Source organism: Ictidomys tridecemlineatus, chromosome X, assembly GCF_052094955.1.
Source record: "Ictidomys tridecemlineatus isolate mIctTri1 chromosome X, mIctTri1.hap1, whole genome shotgun sequence".
In the NCBI taxonomy this organism is placed as follows: domain Eukaryota; kingdom Metazoa; phylum Chordata; class Mammalia; order Rodentia; family Sciuridae; genus Ictidomys; species Ictidomys tridecemlineatus.
The window spans coordinates 1,818,671-1,846,038 of NC_135493.1; the positions used below are offsets into that span (position 1 = coordinate 1,818,671).

General features: G+C 51.0%; 1 protein-coding gene across 4 annotated transcripts; it reads left to right on the forward strand.

Moving 5' to 3' along the window:
- The first annotated feature begins 242 nt into the window (after nucleotides 1-242).
- Nucleotides 243-27,044, forward strand: Pdzd4 (PDZ domain containing 4). 4 transcript variants are annotated; one of them, XM_005340611.5, is made up of 8 exons: nucleotides 243-946; nucleotides 20,596-20,849; nucleotides 21,820-21,910; nucleotides 22,403-22,501; nucleotides 23,253-23,315; nucleotides 23,700-23,801; nucleotides 24,077-24,187; nucleotides 24,343-27,044. In XM_005340611.5, exons 1-8 carry the CDS (start codon nucleotides 887-889, stop codon nucleotides 25,888-25,890), a joined length of 2,328 nt encoding a protein of 775 aa, XP_005340668.1. In that variant the 5' UTR covers nucleotides 243-886; the 3' UTR covers nucleotides 25,891-27,044. The 4 variants fall into 4 exon arrangements, with proteins under 4 accessions (XP_005340668.1, XP_040142936.1, XP_005340667.1 ...); XM_040287002.2 differs by having other exon boundaries at nucleotides 20,596-20,831; XM_078034066.1 differs by lacking the exon at nucleotides 243-946 and adding an exon at nucleotides 21,169-21,383 and having other exon boundaries at nucleotides 20,752-20,849.
- The last annotated feature ends 324 nt before the right edge of the window (nucleotides 27,045-27,368 follow it).

The following is a 27,368-nucleotide window of genomic DNA, read 5'->3' on the forward strand; positions in this document are numbered from 1 at the left end:
TGAGAGGCGTGTCCTCCAAACAGGACCCCTTCTCTCCCGGAGCGGCACAGCAAAGGCTACAGGTCCGCTAAGCGTTGCGGGACCGACACGGGGGTCACCAGGTGCTAGGGTGCTCGGGCTGCCTCCACCAAGGCCCCGCCCCCGGCTTCCCGCACCGACTCCGCGGCCCCCAGCCGCTCCCGCCCCCACCCAGCACCGCTCCCCTCCCCGCGCGCGTGCGCCGGGTCCCCGCACACATCCCCCGCTGCTGCTGCGGGCGCGCGCGCGTGCCCGTCGTCCCAGGCGGGAGCCAGAGTCAGCCGGCCGGTTGCGGGCCAGAGAGAGGGCTCTGGGAGCGCGGAGAGCGCGGCAGGGCGAGGCAGGAGCGGGGGCGCGGGCCTGGCCGCGGGCGGGGGTCACCTCGTGCCGCCGCCCCCCTGTCGGCGGGCCGGGCCGCGGCGCCGAGCGCGAAGGCCGGCTCCCCGGGCCGTCGGCCATGGGCAGGAGCCGGAGGCGGCAGCGGCAGCGGCAGTGGCGGGCCCCGCGGGCGGGGAGGCACTCGGCCCACGGCCCCTAACGGCCCCCGGCGGCCCGGCGCGCCCCCGCGCCTCCTGGGGGGCCGTAGCCAGGCAACGCCCGGCGCGCCCGCCCATCCCCCGCTGCCCTTTTTTTCCTGGCCGGGTGCGAAGGAGCATGCCGGCGCCTAGCCTCTGGCAGCGAAGAGTTAAGCAGAGGGGCGTGGAGCTGCCCCCTCCTTGGGGGCGTGCCCCCCTCCCCCGCTAGGTGGCCCGCCCCCCGCGCTAGGATATGGACCCCGGCCCCGGCCCGGGACCAGAGGTCCCGCGCATGGGCCAGTGAAAGGTGTGTTCCCGTTCCCGCTCTCTTCCTTCCCTCGCCTGCCAGCACCATGGGATGTAATATGTGCGTGGTTCAGAAACCGGAGGAGCAGTACAAAGTGATGCTTCAGGTAGGGCGGCTGGGCCTCAGGGGTGAGGGGCAAAGCCCCGCCAAGCGATTGAACAGACCCCGTAGGGAAGGACAGGTGGAGTCGGGGAGGCGGGCGTGGGAGGGCAGTAGGCATCGAAGAGGAAAAGGTAGGGAGCCAACCTCACCCTCAGATTCTGGGGTTGCTGGGTGTTGGCGCTCCGTGGGAACCAGCCACGGATGGGGGAGCTGGATGGGGGTGGGGGTGTGAGGCGCAAGACTTGGGTGCCTGAAGAAGATTGGAACACGAGCCCTGCGTCCAGATCAGCCCGAGATGAGAAGTTGGGTTTGCCCGGGGTAGGGTACGCTTTCGTCCCGGGACTTGTAGCCGGGAGGCACGGCTTGGCCGGCGCGGGATGGAGGTTGCATAGCAACGGGCTGGATTCCTGGCACAAGCTCTCCCAGCTGGACCCAGAGCCAAGGTAGAGGCCGGGCGCCTACCGTGCCTGGGGCTGCCGAATTCGGTCCCGACGGGCCAGGGACGCAGAAGCCCTAAGGCGCCCACGCCCGTCGCTGTCCGGCCTGGTGTCTGGAAGGCCACTCCTGAGCTATTCCTGGGTTTGGCCCTGTCAGAATTGTGGGCTCCTGGGCCTTGGGCTTCTCGGGTGAGTGGGCGCCTCCAGGTTGGCTGTGCCTGGCCGACGCTCAGCACGTCGGCCCCGGCTCTGGCCTCCTGAGCCATGCAGGCTATGAACCTGGTGGTGAGCTGCGCGGAGCTGGAAACACCCGGCCGCGTGCTCACACAGCCCCGCAGCCCCGAGTGGGGCTTCTTTGCCTGTGCGTGGCGTGACTACGTGAGTGTGTGCCTGTGCCCCGTCTGTGTGTGCGCGGAGGTTCCCAGGCCCCGCGTTTGTGTACTTTCTGTGTGCACCCCGCCGGGTGTTTAGAGAAATGTATCCCTGATGGTGTGGACAGAGACTCTCTAGGGCTAAGTTCAGGGAGGTCAAGGTCATAGGGAGTCGGGAACCAGGAACAGATGCAAGCGCAGACAGGTATGCATTTAGTAGCTCTGACCTGAACTTGTGGGTTTATTTGTCACACTGGGGAGCTAGTGCATGCAGGAGACGGTTTGACTAGAGAGAACCAGGAGGTTCCTAGACGAATAAGGGGGAACCCCAGTAGACATGGGCAGAATCCTGGTGGGAGCGTAGGGGGAGATTTGGAACGGATCAATGTATGGAGGTGGCTGCAGGGAGCTCAGCATTTGTGTTGGGAGCTTACTTAGTTCCTTTGGCCTCCAAGAATAGGAGGCGGGGGAGGGTGGAAGTAGGGGTGGCTTGCAAGCTTTGCCCCAGCCTGGTGGAGCTTCTGGTCCCCTCTCCTTGGCTCTTCCGTGGAACGTGCATGGGGCCCTTGCTTCTCCCAATTGCTGCTTTCCACCTTCTTCCCTCTGCTACACTCCCCCCTCTGCTGTTACTCTTCTCTTGTTTCCAGTTTGGAACCCTTGCCAGGCCATTGCCATTTCCCCGGTGGGATAGGGGTCTGCAATGACCCAGATTGGGACCAAGAGGACATTCTGCAGAATCTTGTATTCCCGGACTCCAGATGGGAGGTGGGCCTGGCTGGTCGGTTGATGGGGACTTGGGATTCTCTCCTTATTGCTTCGTTTTCTGGAATCCCTCCGTTAAATGGCAAGCCATTTTAGCCCATCTGTCTTGACTTTTTTGGAGAAATTTTGGTGAAGCATTTGATGTAAGACTGGTCTCATGTAACCCCAGGCAGCACAATATTTATCAATTGATGGGCATTTGGGTTGCTTTCACCTTTTGGATGTTTTTTGTTTTTGGTCCTGAGGATTGAATCCAGGAGTGTTTTACCACAGGGCTACATTCCCACTCCTTTTATTTATTTATTTATAATTTTTTAAAATATAAAGGAAAAAGTAATCAATTCACCAATGATATGATCCTAATATACAGAAAATTCTAAGAAATCCACTAAAAATATTAAAACTAATGAGTTCAGCAAGGTTTCAGAATACAGGATCAGTGTACAAAAAGCAACTGTAGGAGCTGGGAGTGTGATGGCACATGCCTATAATCCCAGCAATTCAGGAGGCTGAGATAGGAGGATCACAAGTTCAAGACCAGCCTCATCAATTTAGCAAGACCCTAAGCAACTTAGTGAGATCCTGCCTGTCTCAAAATAAAAAATAGAAAGGGCTGGGGATGTAGCTCAGTGATAAAGCACCCTTGGGTTCAGTACCCCCTCCCCCCTCTCCCCCAAAATTTACAGCTTTGGCCTGGGATGTAGCTCAGTGGCATCCCCAGCACTGCAAAAAAAAAAATTGCAACTTTATTGATATACAATTCACATACCACAAATGCATCCTTTAGAAATGTGTAATTCAGTGTGTTTTAGTACATTCACATAGCTGTGAAACTGTCACTGCTATCTAATTCCAGAACTTTTTTGGGGGGGGGGTGGTACAGGGGATTAAACTCAGGGGCACTCAACCACTGAGCCACATCCCCAGCCCTATTTTTGTATTTTATTTAGAGACAGGGTCTCACTGAATTGCTTAGCACCTTGCTAAATTGCTGAGGCTGGCTTTGAACTTGCAATCCTCCTGCCTTAGCTTCCCGAGCTGCTGGGATTATAGACAGGCATGTGCCACAACCCTGGCTTAATTCTAGAACATTTTTATCACCTTATAAAGAAATGTTGTACCCATTAGCAGTCACTGTCCCATTTCTTCCCCAAACCTCCCAGCCCCTGGCAACTATTCATCTCTTTCTCTTCCTGTGGATTTGACTATTCTGGGCATTTTATATAAATGAAACCACATAATATATGACCTTTTGGCCAGGTGCGGTGGCACATGCCTGTAATCCCAGCGATTTGGGAGACTGAGACAGGAAGATCACAAGTTCAAAGCCAGCCTCAGCAACCACGAGGTGCTAAGCAACTCAGTGAGACCCTGTCTCTAAATAAAATACAAAATAGGGCTGGGGATGTGGCTCAGTGGTCTAGTGCACCTGGATTCAATCCCTGGTACCCCCCCCCCGCCAGAAAAAAAAACCATACACACACACACACATATATACATACACACACACACACACTTTTTGTGTCTGGCTACTTTCATTTATAATGTGTTCAAAGCTGGTACATGTTATATCACAGAGCAGTGCTAAATTTCTTTTTATTGCCAAATATTTCATTGTAGAGTATGCAGCATAATAATATTTACCTCTTTATCAACTGATCAGTATTTGGGTTGTTTAAACCTTTTGGATGTTTTTTGCTTTTGGTCCTGGGGATTGAATCCAGGGGTGTTTTACCACAGAGCTATATCCCCAGTCCTTTGTATTTATTTATTTATAATTAAAAATATTTTTTTGGTTATAGATAGATACAATACCTTTATTTATTTATTTATTTATGCTGAGGATTAAACCTAGTGCTTCTCACATGCTAGGCAAATGCTCTGCCACTGAGCTACAACCCCAGACATTTATTTTTAAATTTTTTTTAGTTGTAGATGGACACAATACCTTTGTTTTATTTATTTATTTTTGTGTGGTGCTGAAGATCAAACTCAGTGCTTCATACATGCTACGTTAGGCAAGCACTCTACCACTGAGCCACAACTCCAGCCCCCCTTTTTTATTTTTTATTTTGAGACAAGATCTCACTAAGTTGCTGTTGCTGTCCTCAGACTTGTTATCCTCCTTCCTCAGCCTCTCAAGTCACTGGGAATATAGGAAGTATACCACCATAGCTGGTGACTTTCAGCTATTTTGAATAATTCTCCTGTGATTGTTGGTGCACAAGTATCTGTATCCTTGCTTTCAATTCTTTTTTTAATATTTATTTTTTAGTTTTCAGTGGACACAACATCTTTATTTTATTTTTATATGGTGCTAAGGATCGAACCCAACGCCCTGTGCATGCCAGCGAGCACGTTACCGCTTGAGCCACATCCCCAGCCCTCAATTCTTTTATATACCTAAAAATGGAATTGCTGGATCTTATGGTAATTCTTTGTCACTGTTTTCCACAGTGGCTATACCATTTTCCATTACTATCAGCAGTGCACGAGGGTTCTGATTTCTCCCGTGCTTGCCAGCCCTTGTGATTTTCTGGTTGTCTCTTGTAGCTATCCTACTGTGTGTGAAGCGGCATCTCATTGTGGATTTTTTGTTTTGCAGTCTGGTTTTTATTGTGCTGGGGATAGAACTCAGGATCTGCCCCTTGAGTGCTCTCCCTGAGCTACATCCCCAGCTCGAATTGTGGCTTTGATTTACATTTTTGGTTGGCAAAATAATGTGGAACATCTTTTCTTGTGATTATTGCTTTGGAGAAAGATCTGTCCTTATATCATTGCCACATTACTCTGGTTAGTGGAGGCTTGTGGGAAGTTTTGAAATTAGGAAGTGTGAGTAGTTTAACTTTATACTTCTTTTTTAAGATTGATTATGGTGGGTTCCTTGAGTTTTCATGTGAATTTTGGAATAATTTTGTCAATTTCTGAAAATAAGCCTGAGATTTTGGTGGAGGTTATATTGAATGCAATCAATTTGGAAGGTGTTGCTCATATGAACATGGGGTGTCTATTTATTTGGGTCTTTAATTTCTTTCAATGGTGCCTTGTACTTCCTATGTTAAATTTATTCAAGTTATTCTATTCTTTTTTTGGTGCTGGGAATAGAACTCAGGACCTTGTTCATGCTGGACAAATGCTCTACCACTATGGTACATACATAGCCCCTACAGTTTATTTTTCCCCCTTGTTGCTGGGAATTGAATCCAGAGATGCTGTATGACTAAGCTACATCCCCAGTCCTTTCTATTTTTTTTTTTTTTTAACTTTTGAGACAGTATTTCCCTAAGTTGTTGAGGCTGGCCTTGAACTTGTGATCCTCCTGTCCCAGTCTCCCAAGTCTTTGGGATTACAGGCATATGCCACCATGGCCTGGTCCTACAGTTGATTTTTGTACACTGATCCTGTATTCTGCAATCTTAACTCATTTATTAATCATAATAGTTTTTGTTGTTTTTCGTAGAATTTTCTATATATTAGAATCACATCCTTGGCAAATAGAAATAGTTTTTAGTTTTTCCTTTCCCATCTGGGAGCATTTTCTTTCTTTTTTTTTCTTGGTACTAGGAATTGAACTCAGAGGCTACATTGAATTCACTGAACTGTGTTCCCAGTCTTTTGTTGTTGTTGTTGTTCTGGCAAGAACCTCCAGTATAGTGTTGAAGAGAAGTGGCCAGAACAGACAGGTATCCTTGCTTTTTCCTGATCTAAAAGGGGAAAAATGTCCCTGGAAATTGAACCCAGGGGGCTGTATCCCTGAACTACACCCCAGTCCTTTTTATTCTTTATCTTTGATTTTGAGACATATTCTTGTCAAGTTCGTGAGGCTGGCCTCATTCTTGGGATCCCCTTGCCTCAGTGTTCCAAGTCACTGAGATGATAGGTATGTGCCACTGTGACTGGCAGCTGTGGGTTTTTCATAAATGCCCTTTTTTTCAGGCTGAGGAAGTTTCCTCCTGTTCCCTGTTAAGTGTTTTTATTGTGAATGCTGTTTGATTTTGTCAGATGCTTTTCCTCTGTCTATTGAGATGATTGCATAGGTTTGTTCCAATAAGACTGTTGCCGGCCATAATGTTTTGTTTCAGAACTTAAAGGCCGTTTCTGTTACTCCAGTCATTATCTTAGCACATTTACTCAATGGAGGCAGAACCACTTCTGAAAAGGAGGATGAGTGCATGTTGATTTAGGAAGAGGAAGTTGTTGGGTTGCCCAGGGTGGAAAGGTGGAAAATGGGGTACACCAGGCACCAAGCAATAAAGCCCTTCCCAGAGCCTTTCCTGTGCCACTGCTTGCCACCCTGTCTTTCCTCTCCCTCAGTGGATCTGACAACCTGTCTTGTTGTGAATCTAATCATGTCCCACACTCTGCTGACCTTGTCTCTCTGCCTCTTTGTTGTCCCTGTCAGTTCAGTCTTCATAAACTTGGTAACCCCCTGACTCCACGACTTCAGGCATGTGAAGATACTCATGAAATAAATCCTGATGAGTGGAACCATTCTGCAGCACATTGCACTCATTCCTCATGGTAACTGACCAACAGAGCCTCGGGTGGGCTGAACCAGGCCACCTGTCTTCTCCCCTCTTTCCACCTCAAGACAAGCATTGTTTTTCTTCAGCGCCTACTTGCTGAGCTCTTGCTCTGGCAGCCACCATCCCTGGTACTGGGGATCTGACAGGGGACACATTGCCCCCACTCCCAGCACAGATATTTGGATTTTTCTGTGCACTGCTGTATCCTTCCCTGAGGAAGTGTAGTCACTGAGGAGGGGAATGGAGAAGGATCAGTGAATTTTGACGGCCATCTTCTGGACAGGGTCACCCTGCTTTGTACCAATGACTCAAGATTTAAAAATGCCCCTTTCCTTACTTTGGAGTTCTGAGGACTGTCTTATTCATTGAAATAAAATTCTGTGGTGACAAGAAGCACATCAGTGGTTTCGGGACAGATAGAAGGCATATGGACACCTTTGGGAGTGATGGCAATGACCACTGTCTTGGTGGTGGTGGTTTCACAGGTGTATAGACAAACATACATGAAACACTTCCAATTTTGCACTCCAAATATGTGCAAAATAGGATACTTACACTGCATTGAAGTGTTAAAACCATGAACTGCATGTTCACGCGTGCATACCCCCAAAGGAGACTGGTGTATGAGCTCAGCTCAGCACTAGGGCCTGAGGGTGGCCTAGGTGGTCTTTGTTCTCACTTTCCTTCTACTTCAGTGCAGTGTGGTGATAGGAATGGAGGAGACACCCTAGGGCCAAACTGTGGCTCTGCCCCTGGCTGAGCTGTGGGATCAGAAGCAAGCCAATGAATGGCCCACTGGCTTGGTGCCCCAGTTTCCTCCCCTGTTAAATGAGCATGAAGGGAGCATTTGCTTGGGGTGGTTGTGAGGAGGGAAGTGGATGGCATTTGCCTGGCAACACCTACTACTCTGATCTGGGTCCCCCTGGATCCCAATGAGTAGAGGGTAGAGTTGCTGGCACCAGCACATGCAGTTGGCCATTAAGGATTGGGAATTATGTATAAACGTGTCACAGTTAATTGTCCAGTGACAGAAGAATATCCAATATTATTCTGAGAGGTTGTCCAATATGAAAGAAAAGGGAGAAGTAATACAGGAAAAAGCTTCCAAGTTGTGAAGTGTAATGTACAAGTTGGGAAAGAGACAAGTGTGACTGTGAGGCGCTATCCTCCTTGCAGTACAGGAGGATAGGATGAGAAGTCTCCAGCTCTGAGGCTTGCCAAGATGTCTTCCCTTTCCTGGTGCACTGTCTGTTCCTTAGTACTTTGTAGATGATATCATTCTGATTATTGTCACACAGGCCGCTCAGGTTAGTTTGAGGTGGTATTGTCAGTGACTGAGCCACATGTCTAGAACACCTGAGGTGCCCCTGCCTTGCCTCCAGGTGCTGAGGATTGGACCCAAGTCCTTGCACATGCTGGGCAAGCACTCTGCCACCAAAGATTGATCTCAATGATAGCTTCCGGCTTGGTTGGCCTTGTAGACGCGTACCTCGTGGGACATTCTTCCTTCCTCTATGCTACTGAGGCAAGACTGTGGAGTATAAAGAGCCAGCTGATTCCAGGGAAGGGGGATCTCAGCTGACCCCTGGGCCACCACCATACACTCAGCACTTTGGGAAGCAGAGAGGGAGGAGAGATGCTTGGGAGCACCTGACTGGTTTCTGAGCTGCTGTGGGTGTGCAAGTACGCATGTACCTAGGCTCCTCCAGGGTGCTCTCAGGACCAGGTTCCACCCTCTACCCTGAGACACATTCTGATTCAGCTGGTGTGGGGGTGGGGGGCAGGGGCTGGAGTCCACGTATCTCATAAGGTCTCAAGTGGAGTGAGGTGCATGTTGATGGCTGCTGATCCCAGACCTGGGATAGGAACTTTGGGTAAATGAGTGGAATCCCAAATTATATCAATATCACTGGGAAAGTGAATTTTTGTGTGTGTAGTGCTGGGGATTGAACCCAGAACCTTGTGCATGGGAGACAAGCACTCTACCAACTGAGCTATATCCCTAGCCCAGAAAAGTGAATTTTTAACAAATAAGGGGCAAGGCCTCACAAGAGACCTTTTGAATCAGGAATTCAGGACTTCCAGAGGACATTGCCTAAGTGGGGCTTCAAGGGACATGACTCATTCTTCTGTACCATGTGCAACTAACTGTCCCTCTTTTCCTACCACCCACACTCCTAGCAACACACAGGAGCTCTTTTGGGTACCCTATCCCAAATAACTAAACAGGCCTTGCAGGTATAGCCCCACCATCCTTCTCTCTCCTCTGGTCCTAGGCAGAAAGGGTGAGAACAGAGATGGATAGGGAGGAGGGTGATGATGTGGCTTGTCCAGGCAGCTGTAATTCGTGATTGGGGAGGGGGAGCAGCTACACCTTTCTCTGGGCTGTCAGATGTGGGTGGAGTGTACAGCTGTGTTCCTGCTAAAATTCTTAGAAATGAAGGCATTTTGCAGCCACCAATGGAATGATTCATTCAGACAAGTATCATTGCTGAAGGTAAAACCATTAGATGTGAGGTGGGGAGAACAGACCTGACCAAATGGAATATGTATGCTCCTTGATTGGGTCCTGGATCAATAGAAAAGTTATAAGGTGTTAGTGGTATACTTGGAGAGATTTTGAAGTGGCTGTATCTGCTAATTAGCATGATAATGGTGCTGTGCCTCATGGAGAGGGGGAGGAATGGCGTCTTAATTTCAAATGCTTCTGCAAATGTGTGAGTAGAAAGCCCTAGAAAGGGCCTGCGAGAATGTGCACTCTGGAGACATCTGCATGCAGATGTTCTAACATTTCTGTGGGTTGACAGTTTTCAAAATGCAGAGATGGGAAAACATGAATGGGGACTTCTACTGGGCGCCACTGAAAGCGAGTGCCAGAGGTTGCCGTTTGCACAGGCTGCTCTTGCCTGGACTTTTCCTTCTGATGTTTGGCCGATTTGGAGATTCCCATAACAGCTGTCTGGGCTCAGGAAGCCTAGAGTCACAGCTGCTTCCACGACACTCCCTGCGCAGAGCTGAGAGCCAGCAGCTCTATTGGAGTTCATGGCTCCCCACCCGCTGCAGAGTGTAGATTCGGTTTCTTTATTCTCCAGCCTCAGTCTCCTAATCTGCAGAGTGGGGTAAGGAGAGTGGAACTGTGGCACTAGGAGGCCCCCTAGAAATGATGTAGCTTCACATGTTATCCTGTTACCAATGAGAATGAAAGAGACGGTTCTTCAGGCCACACAGGGAATCACATGCGCTGCAGGTACCTCAGAGCAGGACTCTTATTTTTTCTTGGCCTCTCCTCTCCTCTTATGTTCCAGAGGCTCAGGACCAATCCTGCCCTACAGCACTCAGTGTATCCAGGACCGCAGGACGGTCCCTGGAGCTGGCCCTGGAATGGAACCCAGCAACGGGGCTGGGGTGGTGCTGGGGTCAGGTAGGATGGCACTCTTCCGCCACCTGTCTAACCAGACAGTACGGGGGGGGGGGGGGGGGGGGGGACCAATGTGGTAGCCTTTCCGGGCTACCGCTGCTTTAGCGCCATCGCTGCTGCTGCCGCCGCGCGCTCTTTGTTTGCGGCTCAGGGCCCAGGAGGCGGGGCCAGCGCGCCTGGGGTCCCGCCTTCCGTTTCTCACAGCGTAGTGGTGCCGCACCCCATTGGGGGTGTGCCCCACAGAGCCCCTGATCCTCAGACAGTCGTGACTCCGCCGCACCCATCTGCAGCCAGGGCCCATCTAGCCCTCATCTCTCCTGACCCAGATGGTCTCTTACCTGCCCCCATGTTCTCTTCACCTTCTCAAAGTCTTGGTGCCTACACTTTTCCCTGGCTGTCTTTGACTTTAGGGATTTTTTCCCCTCTCTACTGATCCCATCAGCATTTGGACACCATATCTCTGAGCTGTCCCCACTCCATTCTATGCACAAGCGTCCAAAAGCTCCGAAAGGCTGAGCCCCTCCAGGTCTTTCCCACCTGCTTTCATTCCCCATCCCAGGCAACACCCCCAACACATCCAGAGGTCCATTCTCCAACATCTTGCACCACCACACCCCATGCAGACTCTCTTTCTTACTGACTTCAGGCTGTGGTCTTCCCATCCTCAGGGGGCCCCAGGATCCTCCACGAACCTCTGCTTTTGCCAACACACCTTCTCTGGGTAATCTCATGATTTCAAGTCAAGAACAATTCTTAGCAGGGAGCAATGGCGCTGCCTATAATCCCACCAACTCAAGGAGGCTGAGACAGGAGAGGTGCAAGTTCCAGGCCAGCTGCAGCAACTTAATGAGACCCTGCCAAGAAATAAATAAATAATAACAAACAATAAATAAATAATACAAAATAAGGCTATGAACATAGCTCAGTAGTAGAGGGCCCCTGGGTTTGATTCCCCATACTGAAAAAAATCCTAGTTGAATTTCACAACAGTGGACACAGGATACTGGATTAGTGGCTTAGGTAGGTGGACTGGAGCACTGCACATGTCTACGGGTCTTGAGAACTTTAACCTGGACATAAAAATTTGCAATGAATAAAATATGCCCATTTCCCAATTAAGACAGAAACTTCTGACCCAATTCTGATGTTTTCCCTTTCTCAAACTTCTTCTGTCCTGTAACAACACCCCTGGTACCTGTGGACCTGGGCAGCAGGATTTTTTTTTTTTTTTTGTCATTTTGCTGGTACCGGGGATGGAACCCAGGGGCCTCTGTTGCTGAGCTACATCCCATCCCTAGCCCTGGATCTCTCTCAAGTGGCCAGGCAATTTGCAATTGTCTTGCCTCAGCCTCTGGAGCTGCTGGCATGATAGGCATGTACCACCACATCCAAAAAGTTTATTTTACTTTATTTTATTGTGGTAAAACATGCATAATGAATTTTATTGGTGACATTTCATACATTCACAATGTTGTACAACCACTACTGTCTCCTTCCAGGACACATTCATCACTAGAAAAGGGAACCCAGACCCATTAAGCAGTCACTGCCTGCTCCCCCTTCTCCAACCCCTGGAAACCCTCATCCTGCTTTCTGTCCCTGTGGACTTGCTTGTACTGAACATTTCATTTAAGTGGGATCATACAGTATATGGCCCTTTGTGTCCACCTTCTTTCACTTGCATAGATGGTTTGCAAGGTCCACCATTTGTAGCTTGCATCAGAACTTCATCCCCTCTAGTGGCTGGCTGGTATTCCACTGTATGTATGGACCACATTGTGTTTATGCATTCATCTGTTGGTGGACATTTGTGTTGCTCACAAGCCTTGGCTATTGTGAATATTGCTGCTTTGAACATTTGTGTACAATTTTCATGTGAATGCCTGTTTTCAGTTCTTCAAGGATTGCTGGATCTCATATACACTCTGTTTAACCTTTTAAGGAACTGCCAGACCATATTCCACAGCGGGTGGCACCATTTTACCCTCCCACCAGCAATGTGTGCGGGCTCCAGTGTCTCCACATCCCCTCAGTGCTTGTTGTTTTCCTTTTGTTCATCTAACCATGCTAGTGGGTGTAAAGTGGTCTCATTTGGGTTTGGATTTGCATTTCCTCAATGATGAATAATGGGAGCATTTTTTCCTGTGCTTGTTTGGAGTCATTTTCTAGTCCTCTCTGTCCCTTGCCCCTAGCTAGCAACAGTCTGCTTTTTTTGATACCAGAGATTGAACTCAGAGGCACTTGACCACTGAGCCACATCCCCAGCCCTATTTTGTATTTTATTTAGAGAAGGGTCTCACTCAGTTGCTTCATGCCTCACTGTTGCTGAGGCTGGCTTTGAACTCGTGATCTTCCTGTCTCAGCCTCCTGAGGCCCTGGGATTACAGGGGTACACCACTGTGCCTGGCAACACTCTGCTTTTAAAAGACAAACTGACTTTGACCATGTCCTGCCACCTCCATCCCCCCCCCCAAGTTCCCTGCCCCCAGCCAGAAGCATCTGTCTCCTTCCTTTAGCTGCTTTCAATTCTTTTCCTATTAGGGGTGGAGTGGGGACAGGTTTTGTCCAGAAATCACTTGTCCTTGACTCCCTGAGGATATGGATTGTACTCTCAGAGCATGGGATTCCTAGCAGGTACCCAACTCCAGCTATAGGGGCCTAGGGCCCCACCCCTCCGCCCCTGGGGGCCTCCTGTCCCCTTATGCCCCACAATGGGCTGAGGGAAGCCAGGGGCTACCCACAGTACCCTTTCTGCAAATCTTACAGGGACAGTGGGGGTGATGAGTAGAGGGGGGCAGGAGTGGCTCAGACCTGCTCCGTGTTCAGGCCCTCCTCCAGCCTTCCAGAAAGAATGAGCTTCCCAGCCTTCTCTGGGGAAGGCATGGGGCTTGATGCCTCTTCTGGGATAGAGTGAGAACTTTTTTGTTTTCCTTTTCTACACCTACAGCCCTTGGGGCCTCTATCCCCCACCTACCTCCCATACCTATTCCCCAAATTGGGATCACATGGACCTAAGACAGCTCTTTGCTTAATATTATCATTGTTATCATGAGAATAGAATTTTCCTGGATGCTTTTTTTTTTTTTTTAGTTTGTAAACATTTATATTTTCCTTTCTTTTTTCTTTTTGGTACTGGGGATTGAACCCAGGGACACCTAACCACTGAGCCACATCTGTAACCCTTTTAATTTTTTTTCTTTTGAAACAGGGTCTCGCTAAGTTGCTGAGGCTGGCAAGTTTTTGAACTTGCCATCCTCTTGCCTCAGTCTCCCCAGCCCCTGAGATTATAGGCATCTGCCACAGTGCCTGGCTTACATATTTTCAAAAATAATGTGGCCATGTTTATATAATATTTGGAAAATAGAAAAAATCTCCAACGTTTTTATTCCCCTTACACATTGATTTAATATATCTGCTCCCAGCTTCTGTCTATACACATGTGCACTTGCACACACAGTGCTGGGAATGAACCCATGTCCTCTTAGATGCTAGACAAGTGCGCTCCCACTGAGCTACGAAACCTCATACAAGAATGTTCAGAGCAGCAGATGGAAACAACCCAAATGTCCTATCATCTGATGAGTGCATAAACAGAGAGATCTGTCCATACAATGGGACTTTTTTTTTCTTTTGGTACTAGGAATTGAACCCTGGGGCATTCTACCAGTAAGCTACATACCCATCTTGTTTTATTTTTTTATTTTGAGACAGCGTCTCTCCAAGTTGTCAGGCTTGATGAGCATGTTTGAGGGCCTTTATAGTTACTGACGGATTACTCTCCAGAAAGTTGACTTTCTGGGGTAAGATTTTAGTTTCTGGTGTAAGATTCTGACTGATAGTGTGCTGAGAAAGGGTGATGGGCTGGGCTGAAGAACACTAAGTGCCGTAGTATCTGTAGGTGACCACTTCTGTTGACCTGTGGAGACTGAGCTTGCAGAAGACCCAGGGCAATAAGGGCTCCCAGAGTGCAAACAGGAGGCAGCTGTCTGTCCCTAAGCAGAGTATGAATATCATTTGGGCCCTGATTCCTGCAGAGGATCTCTGCTGAGGATCAAGTACCTGTTCAGGGCAGTTTCCAAGGTGATAACCAAGGACTCTGAACTGAACTGGACCCATCTGGGCAGCAAACCAGGAAGGAAACAGACCTGGATGCTGAAGAATCAATCACCCAGGGGAGACATAAAGTTCCCAGGCAGGATGGCGGTATGCTAACAGGTGGCCTCACTGTCTCTGCATGGTAATTGCCAGGGACTTGATCTTTGTGCTCCTCTATGTCCTTAGTGTGGTGTTTTGAGTATTATTATTTTTCAATACTGGAGACTGATAGCACGGGTGCTACTCTCCCATAGAGCTCCACCACAAGCCCCCCCTTTTAATTTTAAGATGGTCTCACTAAGTTGCCCAGGCTTTTCCTTTTTGATTTTTTAAAATATTATTTTTTTTAGTTGTAGGTGGACACAATACCTTTATTTTTTAAATTTTGTTTATTGTTTTTATTTTTATGTGGTGGTGAGGATCAAACCCAGCACCTTTCACGTGCTAGGCGAGTGCTCTACCGCTGAGCCACAACTTCAGTACCCCCCCAGGCTATTCTTAAACTTGGGATCCTCCTTCTACCTCAGCCTCTCAAGTCACTGGGTTATAAGGGGTGCATCACTGTACCTGGCTTGTTATTATTATTGTTATTTGCAGCCCTAGGAATGGAACCCAGTGCCTCACACATGCTAGGCAAGTGTAAGCGCTCTACCGCTGAGAACCCCAGCCCCATCCATGAGTCTTTGGAAACATTTCTTTTCTATATATATATATATATATATATATATATATATATATATATATATTTTAGTTCTTGGCGGACACAACATCTTTGTATGTGGTGCTAAGGATTGAACCCGGGCCGCACGCATGCCACGCGAGCACACTACCGCTTGAGCCACATCTCCAGCCCCGGAAACATTTCTTTAATAGTTTTTTTTTTTTATTGACAATATCCTTGATCAGCAAGTCCCACTCTCTCTGTGATAGAAAAAAGTGGATTCCTTCTGTGTTGTTCCAAAGGAGGTAGTTTTGCACTTGATGAAGGGGATCCTTAGAGTTTATAGACATGAGCCACTCTCTCCACAGTAGATGTGCCCCAGGGAAAGCTATGTGATTCTTTCTGCATATGAAAATAGCCAGGCTATTGCCCTCAGGGAACCTTGGTCTTGTGACAAGGACTCCTTGGGACTTTGTCATAGGAGGCCTGGTGCTCTCCATGCCCATACCAAGCCCTTGGATGTTTACTTTGACTTAGTTTGGATACTCACAGGTCAGGAAGAGTAGTGTGGGCTGTCTATCCCTCTAGAGAGGGCTCACATTCGGTCTTGAATACCTATTCCTTGCTTTTACCCCAAAGGTGCCTCTCTTTTGAGATTGCCCCCACTCTCCCTTGAATGTGTATCTATTTAAATAAACCTCTGGCTATGCCAAAAAAAGCCAGTTGTGGTGGCATATACCTGTAAACCCAGTTGTCTAGGAGGCTGAGGCAAGAGGATGGCAAGTTAAAGGCTAGCCTCAGCAACTTAGTGAGGCCCTGTCTCAAAATAAAATGGGCTGGGGATATGGCTCAGCGATTGTATGCCCCTGGGTTCAATCGCTGGTGCCAAAAAAAAAAAAAAAAAAAAGCCTAGTGTGGCATGAATTGATTTGGATTTGGCCCTGTAGGCCACTTCCAGAGGGACAGAAGGTACCCATGGTGAGGTACACTGGGCACCAGGCACAGCATGGACGGAGAAGATAGGAAAATGACACAGGCTGTTGATGGTCTTAGCCTGGAAGCTAGGGGAAGAGGTGACATCCTGGAAGGAGAATAGCCACCCTCACTGCTGTACAGACTCACACTGTCACATGGCCCATTTATACCTAGACCTCACTCCCCACCCCCACTCACAGTCCTACCACCTATTCTTAGTCCCAGAGCTCCACAACCCATGGGGATATCCTCCTCCCACTTGTCCACAGCCCTCACTACAGTGAGGAGGGGGCTTCCCCAGTTGGCCTCTGGTAGCCTGAGATTCTGTGTCTTCATGTGGCTCATCTGTGAGACCCCTCCTGACAGAGAAGACAACTCCAGTATGGGTGTCCTGAGGCCTCCTGGACTTGCTTCTGCAAGCATTGACCTCCAGACTTGTTTTGGACCCTGCTGGCCTCCTCACTGTTCTTTGAAGAAGGTGTTCAAGGTGGACCTGAAGCCCTTTGTTACACTATCCCTGCTGTTCCTCCCTCCTCTCCTAGGGGGATGCCACATGGTTACTCCCAATTCAGATTTTCTTCTCTTTATGCTATTACCTTAATAGTGCATGTGGTTTCTCTAAACTGCATGTACAACTTTGCTGGCATGTTTTACCACTGTACTATTGAGCAGCCTTTGGGCTGCTGCATCATTTGCTGTGACAGCGGAACACACATTGTTTTAGCCATGTGGCTAGTACCCAAGGATCCTGAAAGGCGTATCCCATCTCACTGCAGCACTGTAGAGCATGACTGATTTGGGATGCCTTTCACTGAATGCCTGTTGGCGTCCTTGGCCAAGGTTCCTATCAAGTTGTGTTTTATTAATGTTTTGTAGGAACTCTGATGAATTCTCCATAATCTGTCATCAATTCTATGCTCCGAGCCTGTGTTTCAGGTGTCTCTTCTTGTCCCAAAGTCTTAACAACTCCTCCATTATTGTTTATTTTCATCCTTGGAGTTTCTTTTCATATCTAGCCTAACACTATTCACTGTCTCCAAGACAGATGTCTTGGCCTTGTCCATGAAAGTCTTTGATCCATTCGAAATTGCTAGGCGGGTCCTGCCCAGATAGCAGCAGGGGTGGTGTCCAGAATGCTTGGACATTAGCCTGTGGGGTGGCAGGAATGTCTGCGGTAAGCAGGCCTGGGTCTGGACACCTTTTTCTTTTTTACTGCTGGACACTCTACCTCTGAGCTCCACTCATGGCCTTGGACACCTTTTAGAGACCAGAGTGGTCCAGCAGGCAGTCTGAAGAGCAGGAACATTTCAGAGCATGGCCTCACAACAGTTGGATCCATACAGGATAACAATACCTGCTACCATCAGCAAGTGAAGGAACACACTGTGGCCCTCACTGCTACTGGACCCATGTGTCCTTGGTTGGTGTGGTGCATAGTCCCATCTGGTTGGTAGCCCTTCTCTTCCCCAGGGGGGTTTATCTCTTCACTGTTACAGCTTGTCTCCGCCCTACCCACCCTCATTAGCTCTTGAGGCCCACCATAACCTGAGGAGGAAGAGAGAGAGGAGGCTTCAGGCTGCCACCCCAGATCTGCCTATGCTTAGAGCCCACCTGGGCTAAGAAAAGCCTGTTGGGCTGTCACAAGCAATTCTCTCTGATGGCGCCTGATCTGAGGTGCTGAGACTGTATGTGCTCAGCCCCCTCCAGCCCGCCCTACATGCTGTTCCCAGTGCCTGGGTCCAGTTTCCATAGCAACACTGCTGCTGGGTAATGATTCCAGGGAGAAACCACATTCCTGCGGTTCTGTGTCACCTGAGCATCCCACAGTATGTTTGTTGCCCTGCCCTGGGAATTTCAGGGAGAAGCCTCCCCCGCGAAAACCCTGAGAACAGCTTTGAGCCCTTCTGCCACCATGTTTGCTTTCACTCAAGGGCAGTGGTAAGCTAGCAAATGTTCCAAAACAAAAATAAAGTACCCAGTTAGGCCACTGGCCGATTTCCATGGTGTAAATGCTCCATTGTAGCCAATTTCAAGCCATCACCATGATGTCACTTAGCAGGAGTAAGAGGTGTGCAGCCGTACACATGCCATCATTTAACATTCACTTCCAGACACACTGGATGGAAATAATGCAGAGAGCAGAGATGACAGTAAGAGCAGTCAAGTAATTAGAAATTAGAAAGCCAGGAGTTCTCAGTCTTTAGTGCCTTTGTTTTTAATACCATTCATTTAGTGGTACATTTCTACAGTCGAAATGTTGCTAATGGCTCTCTTTAACAACTGGCACCAGCCACTGCTGGAGGGCTTCAAGGTCATTCCTACATCCCTGTCAAAGGCTCACTGTCCTGCACGTAGCCCCTTCTCCAGCCTGCCTGTCTACTGTAGGTCTTCCCGCAGGAACATCATGTTCTGTCCCACCTGACTTTCTGACACTTTCCCAACAAATACCTTCTTGGCTGGAAAGCTCTGTTTCTTTCCTTCACAGTCTTCAATTCAGTAATACAACTCTTCTTTTTTCTTTCTCTTTGGTTTTGGGGATTGAACCCAGGGGCACTTAACCACTAAGCTACATCCCCAGCCCTTTTCATTTTTTATTTTGAGACAGTCTTGCTAATTTGCTGAGGCTTTCCTCCAATTTATAATCTTCCTGCCTAAGCCTCTCTAATCAATGGAATTATAGGTGTAGACCACAGTGCCCAACTTTGCTAAATACTTTATAGCAAAACTAAAAATAATAATAATAATAATAATCCTAGTGATGTAAAGTACGGACCAAGCCAGTAGGGCTGGTGTGTAGGAGCTTTGAGAACCTGCACCTATCTAATGGTAGACATAAAGAAAAGACTAGAAAGAAGTATGTCCACAGGGCCACAGCATTTACATTCCTGAGATGATGGGCAACTTTGGTTTTCTTCATTATGGTTTTCTTATTTTTAAAATATCTTTATATTTTAAATTTACTTTTATGTGGTACTGAGGATTGAACACTTTTCAGAACATGAATATTGGGGGGAGAAGGGAGACCTAGAAAACAAATTATCTACAAGGACATAATGAAATAGCAGAAAGATAATTGTTTGGGTTACATTGGCTCAGAAGTCAGGAGCCATCACTGAGGCTAGGAGGAGTCCCTGGGATACCTGGGCTTCCACTAGACAGGCTACCTTCCAGGCTAGGGCTGTGATGTTGCAGCTACTAGCATGGGTGTGCACTCTGGGTAGGCATCTCTTTGAGAAAGGATAGAAGGGTTCTTGCATATAAAAGTTGCAGCATACCACCTCAGGACCCAGTACGCAGGGTTCTGCAGAAGCTGGCTGGGCTGTGGCCAGCCTTCTGCCCATGGTGCTTTGCAGGCACTCCTCACTCTCTGTTCAGCTGGGATGCCTGCCCTCCTAATGGCTTTTCTCCCTTTCTGGCTCTGCTTCCCAGTGCACCACCTTCTACCCCAGATTGCCCTGTTCTTCCTACTAAGCTGTTCCCGGTTCTACTTCTGTCTTGGGCCCCAGGCCTTGGCCTGGCATGGCCCCATCCTCCCCTATACCTCATTCTGGCTACTGACGTTCATACAAGTCCCTTCACCTGGCTGAGCCTCAGTTTCCTATCTGCAGAATGGAGGCAGTAACACTTAGGGGTCAAGACTAGGTGGGGGGGATCACATCAAGGACCCTGCCCAGAACCTGGCATGTAGCAGGTGCCTAAAAACCTGGTGGTGACTTTGTCAGGACCACTTTCTTGGCAGCTCTCTTAGGCCACCTTGCTATTCCAGGAGACTTCTAGTTTCAAAGACTTTTCTAGTCAGCAAGTCAGTCACCACCATGAGGACATAGATCAAGTTCTAACATCTTCCAACTCCTCTCCCAGCAGACCCCGCCCAGCCTTAGCAAGTAGGCATCTGTTGATAAATCCCACCTATTGCCAGGGTTGTCCTCCTGCCTTGATGGCTGAGGTGAACAGTGTAGCTGTTCATTAGGGTTGGCTGGTGCAGTGCTTCTGTTGTTAAGGAGCTCTCTGGGGGTCTTCTAGGTGCTAGTTCTGGCTTCAGTGTTGCCTGAAGGAAAAGTAGGTCCCGTCCTAGTGGGTGGGAGGACAGGAGAGTTGTGGATGGCTCCTTATCAAGGAGAGACTGAAGGAGATTCTGGGGTGAGGACAGTCTACAGAACTAGTGCACAGACTCTAGGTCACTCTGGCTCTCAGCATGGCCCAGAAATCCCCAGACATCACTCGTGGGGTAGAGGTTGAGGAGTGGGGTTTGCCTGAGAATGAGGGCATCAAGGGTAACCAGGACCATGCATGCAGAGCGCATTCCTCAGTTGAGCATATTGGGGTGCTCAGGGTCCTGCTGGTCTTCACCCCTAGAGGGGAGGAGCCAGCCCTCGAGGGTTCTCATGGAGACGTGTCTCTGCTGCAGGTAAACGGGAAGGAGCTCTCCAAGCTGTCTCAGGAGCAAACCCTGGAGGCCCTGAGAGCCTCCAAGGAGCCCCTGGTGATCCAGGTGCTGAGACGCAGCCCCCGCCTGCGGGGGGACAGCTCCTGCCACGACCTTCAACTGGTGGACAGTGGCACTCAGACCGACATCACCTTCGAACATATCATGGCGCTGGGCAAGCTGCGCCCGCCCACCCCACCTATGGGCATCCTGGAGCCGTACGTCCTCTCTGAGCTGTGAGTTGCCCTTAGGAGGGCCCTGGGCCCTGCCTCCAGAGAGGACATACCACCTGGGGCAACTGTCCCCATGATGTCCAAAGGCGTCATTGATGCAGCTCTGACAGTGGCAGGGAGACCCCCACCTCCGCCTGCCTCTCAGGCAGGAAGCAGGCTCCTTGGCTTCCAGAGCCGACTATGGCACCTGAGGGCTCAGAAACCTCCAGGCCTCTAGCTTTGGGCTCAGCAGCAGCTGGTGAAGGGGGCTGACCTGCCTGGACCTCGCTGCTCCTCCATCCCCTCTCCTCCTCTGCCGCCCCATTGTCTCTGCTCTTCACAGCATCACTCCTTGAATCTTCCTGCATCCCTTGTCTGTCCCATCCTTCTACCTGCTCTGAATTTCCTCCATCTCTTCGGCTTCTTTCTTTGGCCCGCTCAGAAGAAGGGCCTTTCATCCAGGCCTGGTGGCCCATGACCATGTGAGCGCTGACTCATTCTGCTAATCTTGGCCCAGGCTGCAGGGAGGTGGTCCTGGGATCCCTCCTCTGCAGAGAGGTAGGCCATAGGGCTATGAGCAGCCAACCTTAGCTTTGGGGCAAGGAGGGCAGCCCTTAGTGGCAGAGGGGATGCCCATCTGCTCTGCAGGCCTCCTGGCTAACTCCTGGGGGTGCTGCATGAGTGTGGCCAGTACTGGGAGACAAATGGGGCACCTGGAGCTTTGGAGAAGTTTGTCCCTGTTCTGGGAGAAAAGGCAGGGAGAGCTAGGCATGCCTGGGTCCTCAGCATTGATCCCTGCTCACTCACAGTTGAGAAGCATTCTGATGTTTCCATGGATGCATACAGTTATAAGGAGGGGTTCTGGAGGAAGCTGTTGGGCTACCTGCCATGGAGAGTGTACCCAGCACAGGGCTCCCTGCTGGCCAGCTAGGAGCTGGGGTTAGGGTGCCAGAGGAACAGATGGCCTGCCTGACCCCCACCTTCTCCTGGGCAGCCCCCCCATCAGCCATGAGTATTATGACCCTGCGGAGTTCATGGAGGGCGGCCCACAGGAGCCAGACCGTATGGACGAGCTGGAGTATGAGGTGAGCCGGGCCAGGGCCCGCAGCCAGCCTCAGGAGGCGGCACAGGATGGCTGGCTGCAGCCCTGCTCAGACCTGGCTCCTGCTGCCCCCAGGCGGCTGGGCCTCCTGGCTCTTCCCACTGAGCCCTCCCTGGTGTGTCCTTCCTGGTGCGCATCTGGCTGAGTCAGGGAGGGCCCGGGTGAGGTAGTAGTGCATTACGTCTGTGTTGGTGAGTCCATGTTCCACGCATGTGTGTGTCCCGTGCGTCCTGTGCATCCTGTCTGTCTTGGGCATTTCCTGGTAGGGAGACCACTGAATATGTGCACCATTTGGGATGGTAAGAGAAGGAAGCCCTCAAAGCCAGGGGCTGGACGCTCGGTTTAGGTGACTGGAGGGGAAGGCCAGGGGTGCTGGGGGAGACAGTCTGGGCTGAGGCTGTCACTGGCTGCAGGCTTCCTTGCTCACACTGTCTGGGTCTTTCTACTTTTGCTTCCTCCCGTACCCTTATGGCAGGAGGTGGAGCTGTACAAAAGCAGCCACCGGGACAAGCTGGGCTTGATGGTGTGCTACCGCACGGATGACGAGGAAGACCTGGGCATCTACGTTGGAGAGGTATGGAGGCGGGTGCCAAGGAAGTTCTGGCATAGGGAGGGCTCTGATGCCACATGATCCCTGTGGCCTCTCCACACATCCCACCCAGGGCTCAAACACTGTTCCCTGGGCATCTCAGTATGCTGCTGGGTGGTGAGGACAAGGCAGTTGATAGCTTCACTGGGCCAGTGAAGCAGTCCTCTGCAGGAGACCGGTGCCCAGGCTTTGTTCTCCCACATTGTGGGGCCAACTCCCTAGGACTTGACAGAGGACCACCTCCCTCCCTCCCTTTGCCAAGTTTCTGTGTGTCCACCAGAGGGAACATGGCTCCTCAGCTACCCTCTGTTAGCAGTATCATAATAAAGCTAGTCTTCTGGATGGAAAAGTTTCCACTGGCCATGGAGCCTCAGAGTGGATTTTTTTTTTCATTCTGAGAGTAACCAGCTGCTTTGCTTTGCCCAGCTCTTGGTAAATAAAATAACAGGCTTCCATGAAAAGGAGCACAGAGTGCTGGGGCACAGGCAAGGGTGTGGGAGTACTGGGCAGAAGCTAGGGAGCTTCTGGTCAGTGTATGCTCTCCCAGGCTGGGGAAGTGACTAACTTGGGGCCCACTGCCTCTGCCTCTGCCTCTGCTGCCTGGAGCTTGGAAGCTGCTGCTCTGAGCTGAAATTGGAGCTTCACTTTGCTTTGGGGACCTCCAAGGTGAGGCTGCCCCTTCTCACTGAAAAGGGCACTTTAGGCACTGAGTCCCCAAGATGCACGTGTCCTGCAGGTAAATCCCAACAGCATTGCAGCCAAAGATGGCCGGATCCGTGAGGGAGACCGCATCATCCAGGTGAGCATTTGCAGGCTTCCAGGTCTGACCGGAGGCCCTGCTGCACCCAGTGATGGCCCTGCTCCCTTTCTTTAGCCCATACCCAGCTCTCACTGAGAGCCAAGACTGAGGCCAGGCAGCCTACTGTGTTCAAAACCTGGGCTGTGCCTCCTCTCCTCTGCTCAACCTCCCTTCCAAATGCCATGGCATCTGCAGACAGCTCCCCAGCCTCCTTTCCCTACATTCTCACTGTCTTGTCCTTGGAACACACATGTCCTCTTGCATGGGCCAGACCATTCTCTCCCTGGCACCTTCTGCTTATTTATACCCTCCCAGAACTCAAGTACGTGTCTTAGCCCCAAAGCCAGCCTTAGCATCCTTGTTGATTGTCCCCTGGCCTGCCAGATAAACGGCATGGATGTCCAGAACAGAGAAGAGGCAGTGGCTATACTGAGCCAGGAGGAGAACACCAACATCTCCCTGCTGGTTGCTCGGCCTGAGAGCCAGGTGTGTGTACCCATATTCAGGTGACCTGGGACTCTCAACATTGGGCTGGCTTCCTTGGAAGCTGCTGATCTGTGACAAGTGCACAGACATTTAACAGTCTGGAGCTGGAGGGTGGGTGGATAGAGCTGTCCCAGATCTTGTTTCCCCTTCCAGCCTCTAATAGCTGAATAGGCTGAGACTACGCCATTTCTTGGGTTATTTGACCTAGAAGGGACCTGATGGGCATCTGGGGAGAACCTTGAAGCAATGGGACTAGCTCGAGCCTGTCTCTGCAGCTAGCAAAGCGGTGGAAGGACAGTGACCGGGATGACTTCCTGGATGATTTTGGCTCTGAGAATGAGGGGGACCTGCGTGCTCGGAAGCTTAAGTCACCCCCTGCCCAACAGGTAAGGAAGAGCTATTACTGGGGAGAGCAAGAGGGAGAGAAGGGGGAAGGGACTGGGAGTGTGCAGGGTCTTCTAGCCTGGGCCAGGAGAAGAAACAACCCTGAAGCCCCTTCAGGCCTTTGGGGCCCTGAGTGTGCTTGTCTTTTTTACTCTAGCCTGGGAATGAAGAGGAGAAGGGGGCTCCTGATGGGGGCCCAGGCCTGAGCAACAGCCAGGAGCTGGACAGTGGGGTGGGCCGGACTGATGAGAGTACCCGTAATGAAGAGAGTTCTGAGCATGACCTGCTGGGGGATGAGCCCCCCAGTACCACCAACACCCCTGGGAGCCTGCGCAAGTTTGGCCTGCAAGGGGATTCTCTGCAGAGCCGGGACTTCCACTTCAGCATGGACTCACTGCTGGCAGAGGGGGCAGGGCTTGGAGGTGGCGATGTGCCTGGCCTCACAGATGAAGAGTATGAGCGCTACCGGGAGTTACTGGAGATCAAGTGCCACCTGGAGAATGGCAACCAGCTGGGCATTGTCTTCTCCCGGGCCTCTGGTAGCAACAGTGCTCTGGATGTCAACCGCAATGAAAGCCTGGGCCACGAGATGGCCATGCTGGAGGAGGAGCTTCGCCACCTGGAGTTCAAGTGTCGCAACATCCTGCGGGCGCAGAAGATGCAACAACTGCGCGAGCGCTGCATGAAGGCCTGGCTGCTGGAGGAGGAGAGTCTCTATGACCTGGCGGCCAGTGAGCCCAAGAAGCATGAGCTGTCTGACATCTCTGAGCTGCCAGAGAAGTCTGACAAGGATAGCACCAGCGCCTACAACACCGGGGAGAGCTGCCGCAGCACCCCACTGCTCGTGGAGCCCCTTCCTGAGAGCCCTCTGAAGCGGGCCACTGCTGGCAACTCCAACTTGAACCGGACCCCGCCTGGTCCCCCTGTCGCCATCCCCTCCAAGGCTGCTCCTCTGCCTGGGAGCCCCGCCAAGTTCCGATCCCTCTCCCGGGATCCTGAGGTGGGCCGGAGACAGCATGCAGAGGAACGAGTCAGACGCAGCCCCAAGACGGGGGTGACCCTGGAGCGTGTGGGCCCTGAAGGCAGTCCTTACCTCTCTAGGCGCCACCGTAGCCAAGGCCAGGAGAGCGAGCACTACCATAGCTGTGTGCAGCTGGCCCCGACCCGTGGCCTGGAGGAGCTGGGCCACAGCCCCTTGAGTTTGGCTGGGGGCCCTCGGGTGGGTGGGGTGGTGGCTGCGGCCGCTGAAGCACCCCGCATGGAGTGGAAGGTGAAGGTTCGCAGCGACGGGACACGCTACGTGGCCAAGCGGCCTGTGCGAGATCGGCTGCTGAAGGCCCGGGCCCTGAAGATTCGGGAGGAGCGCAGCGGCATGACTACTGATGACGACGCAGTGAGTGAGATGAAGATGGGCCGCTACTGGAGCAAGGAGGAGCGGAAGCAGCACCTGATCCGTGCACGGGAGCAGAGGAAGCGGCGCGAGTTCATGATGCAGAGCCGGCTGGAGTGCTTGAGGGAGCAGCAGAATGGCGATAGCAAGCCCGAGCTCAACATCATCGCCCTGAGCCATCGCAAAACCATGAAGAAGCGGAACAAGAAGATCCTGGATAACTGGATCACTATCCAGGAGATGCTGGCCCATGGCGCACGCTCAGCTGACGGCAAGCGAATCTACAACCCTCTGCTCTCCGTCACCACTGTCTGAACCGCCCGGGCAGGAGCCCAGCCCAGGCCCAGGGAGCCTCCCAGGCCTGGCCCTCACCCTCCCTTAGAATCTAGTGTGTGTCTGTGTGCGTGTGCACACTGTGCACGTACATACTCCTGTCTTTGTGTGTGCACAAGACTTTGTTGACAGAGAAGCCCCAAGGAGAAGGGACACTTCTTTTCTATCACCTACTTCCCTCTCCCCAAAAGACCATGTCAACAGCTGGCATTGGGAGCATACCTGTAATGGGCACCCCTTTGTGTGCATGACATATATGCAGTACTCTTGACATGTATATTTGGAGACAGGGAAGTTGGTGCAAAGAGAAGTGAGGTAGACTGTCCTAAGCACAAGAGAATGTCCAGCTTCGCCGCTGAGCGCAGCCTCTCTCGACCCCTGGGAGCTGCAGTTATTTGTAGACAGAGGCAACCCTGATTTTTGTGGTTTTTCTCCCTTTCTGTGCTTGCCAATAGTTGTTTTTCTGTTTTGTGGACCTGCTCTGGGCGCTGGCAGCTCCTTGAGGCAGCCTGACCAAGGTGGAACCCCACCCAGTGTTGGTTGGGAAGGAGGTGGGGGGAGGAAGAGAGGGAGGGCTGGGGTGGGAAGGGAGGGGAGGGAATGGTGGGAGGAATGGGAAGCAGCTGTCCCAGTGGCCTCCACTCTGTGGTGGGGAAGGGGAGCCTCTGCTATGGCTTTTGAGGCTCACTCCTGGGGGCTGCATCCTTCCCCAGTGACTGGAGGAGAATGAGACTGCAGGGACTGAGTGGGCAGTGTCCATCCAAGAAGAATTAACTTGAGCCCGCATTTGTGCCTGATGCCATCTGGAGCAGGGCCACTCTTTCTGAATGGTCTGAGGAGGGTGCTTAGATATCAAGGGGATTTTTGAAACCAAGCCCCATGAACAACAAGTGGAAGACCTCAGGCCGTCTGGCCTGGAGAGGACTTGGTGGCAACCAGAAGCCTGGACCTAGTGACAGGCAGGTGGGCTGATCAGGAGAGATGCACATCTGGCCTTCACCCACTTCCAGGTGTTGGAGTTTGCAAGTGGTGCCCCTCAGGTTTGGAGAGCCCCAGATTGGAGGCAGGCAGGCTGTCCCACCCTGCCCCCACCTGCATCTCAAGAATAAAGCAAGCTGCCTTTCTACTTGGTTGAATCATGGCCTCCCTGTGTTCATTCTCATCATGCTATTTATCCTGGAGAAAGAGATAGCAGTTGGTTAAATTCTAAATGCAGAGATGCAGGCAGCAATTTGGTGATGGATATGATGCTCTGATGGGTGAGCGGAAAATCCAAGGGCCCATTTCCAGAATCCACATCCTCCTGCCAGGAAGGCAGGGACATAGGGGTGCAGCCTCATCTGTCTGCCACACTGAATGGCTCTGGGAGGGAAGGCCCAGCATGTCACATGGCAGTCCTGCCTAGGAGCAACAATGAGCAGGGGAGTGGATGACAGGCTCATTGAAGCAGTGGAGGTGGG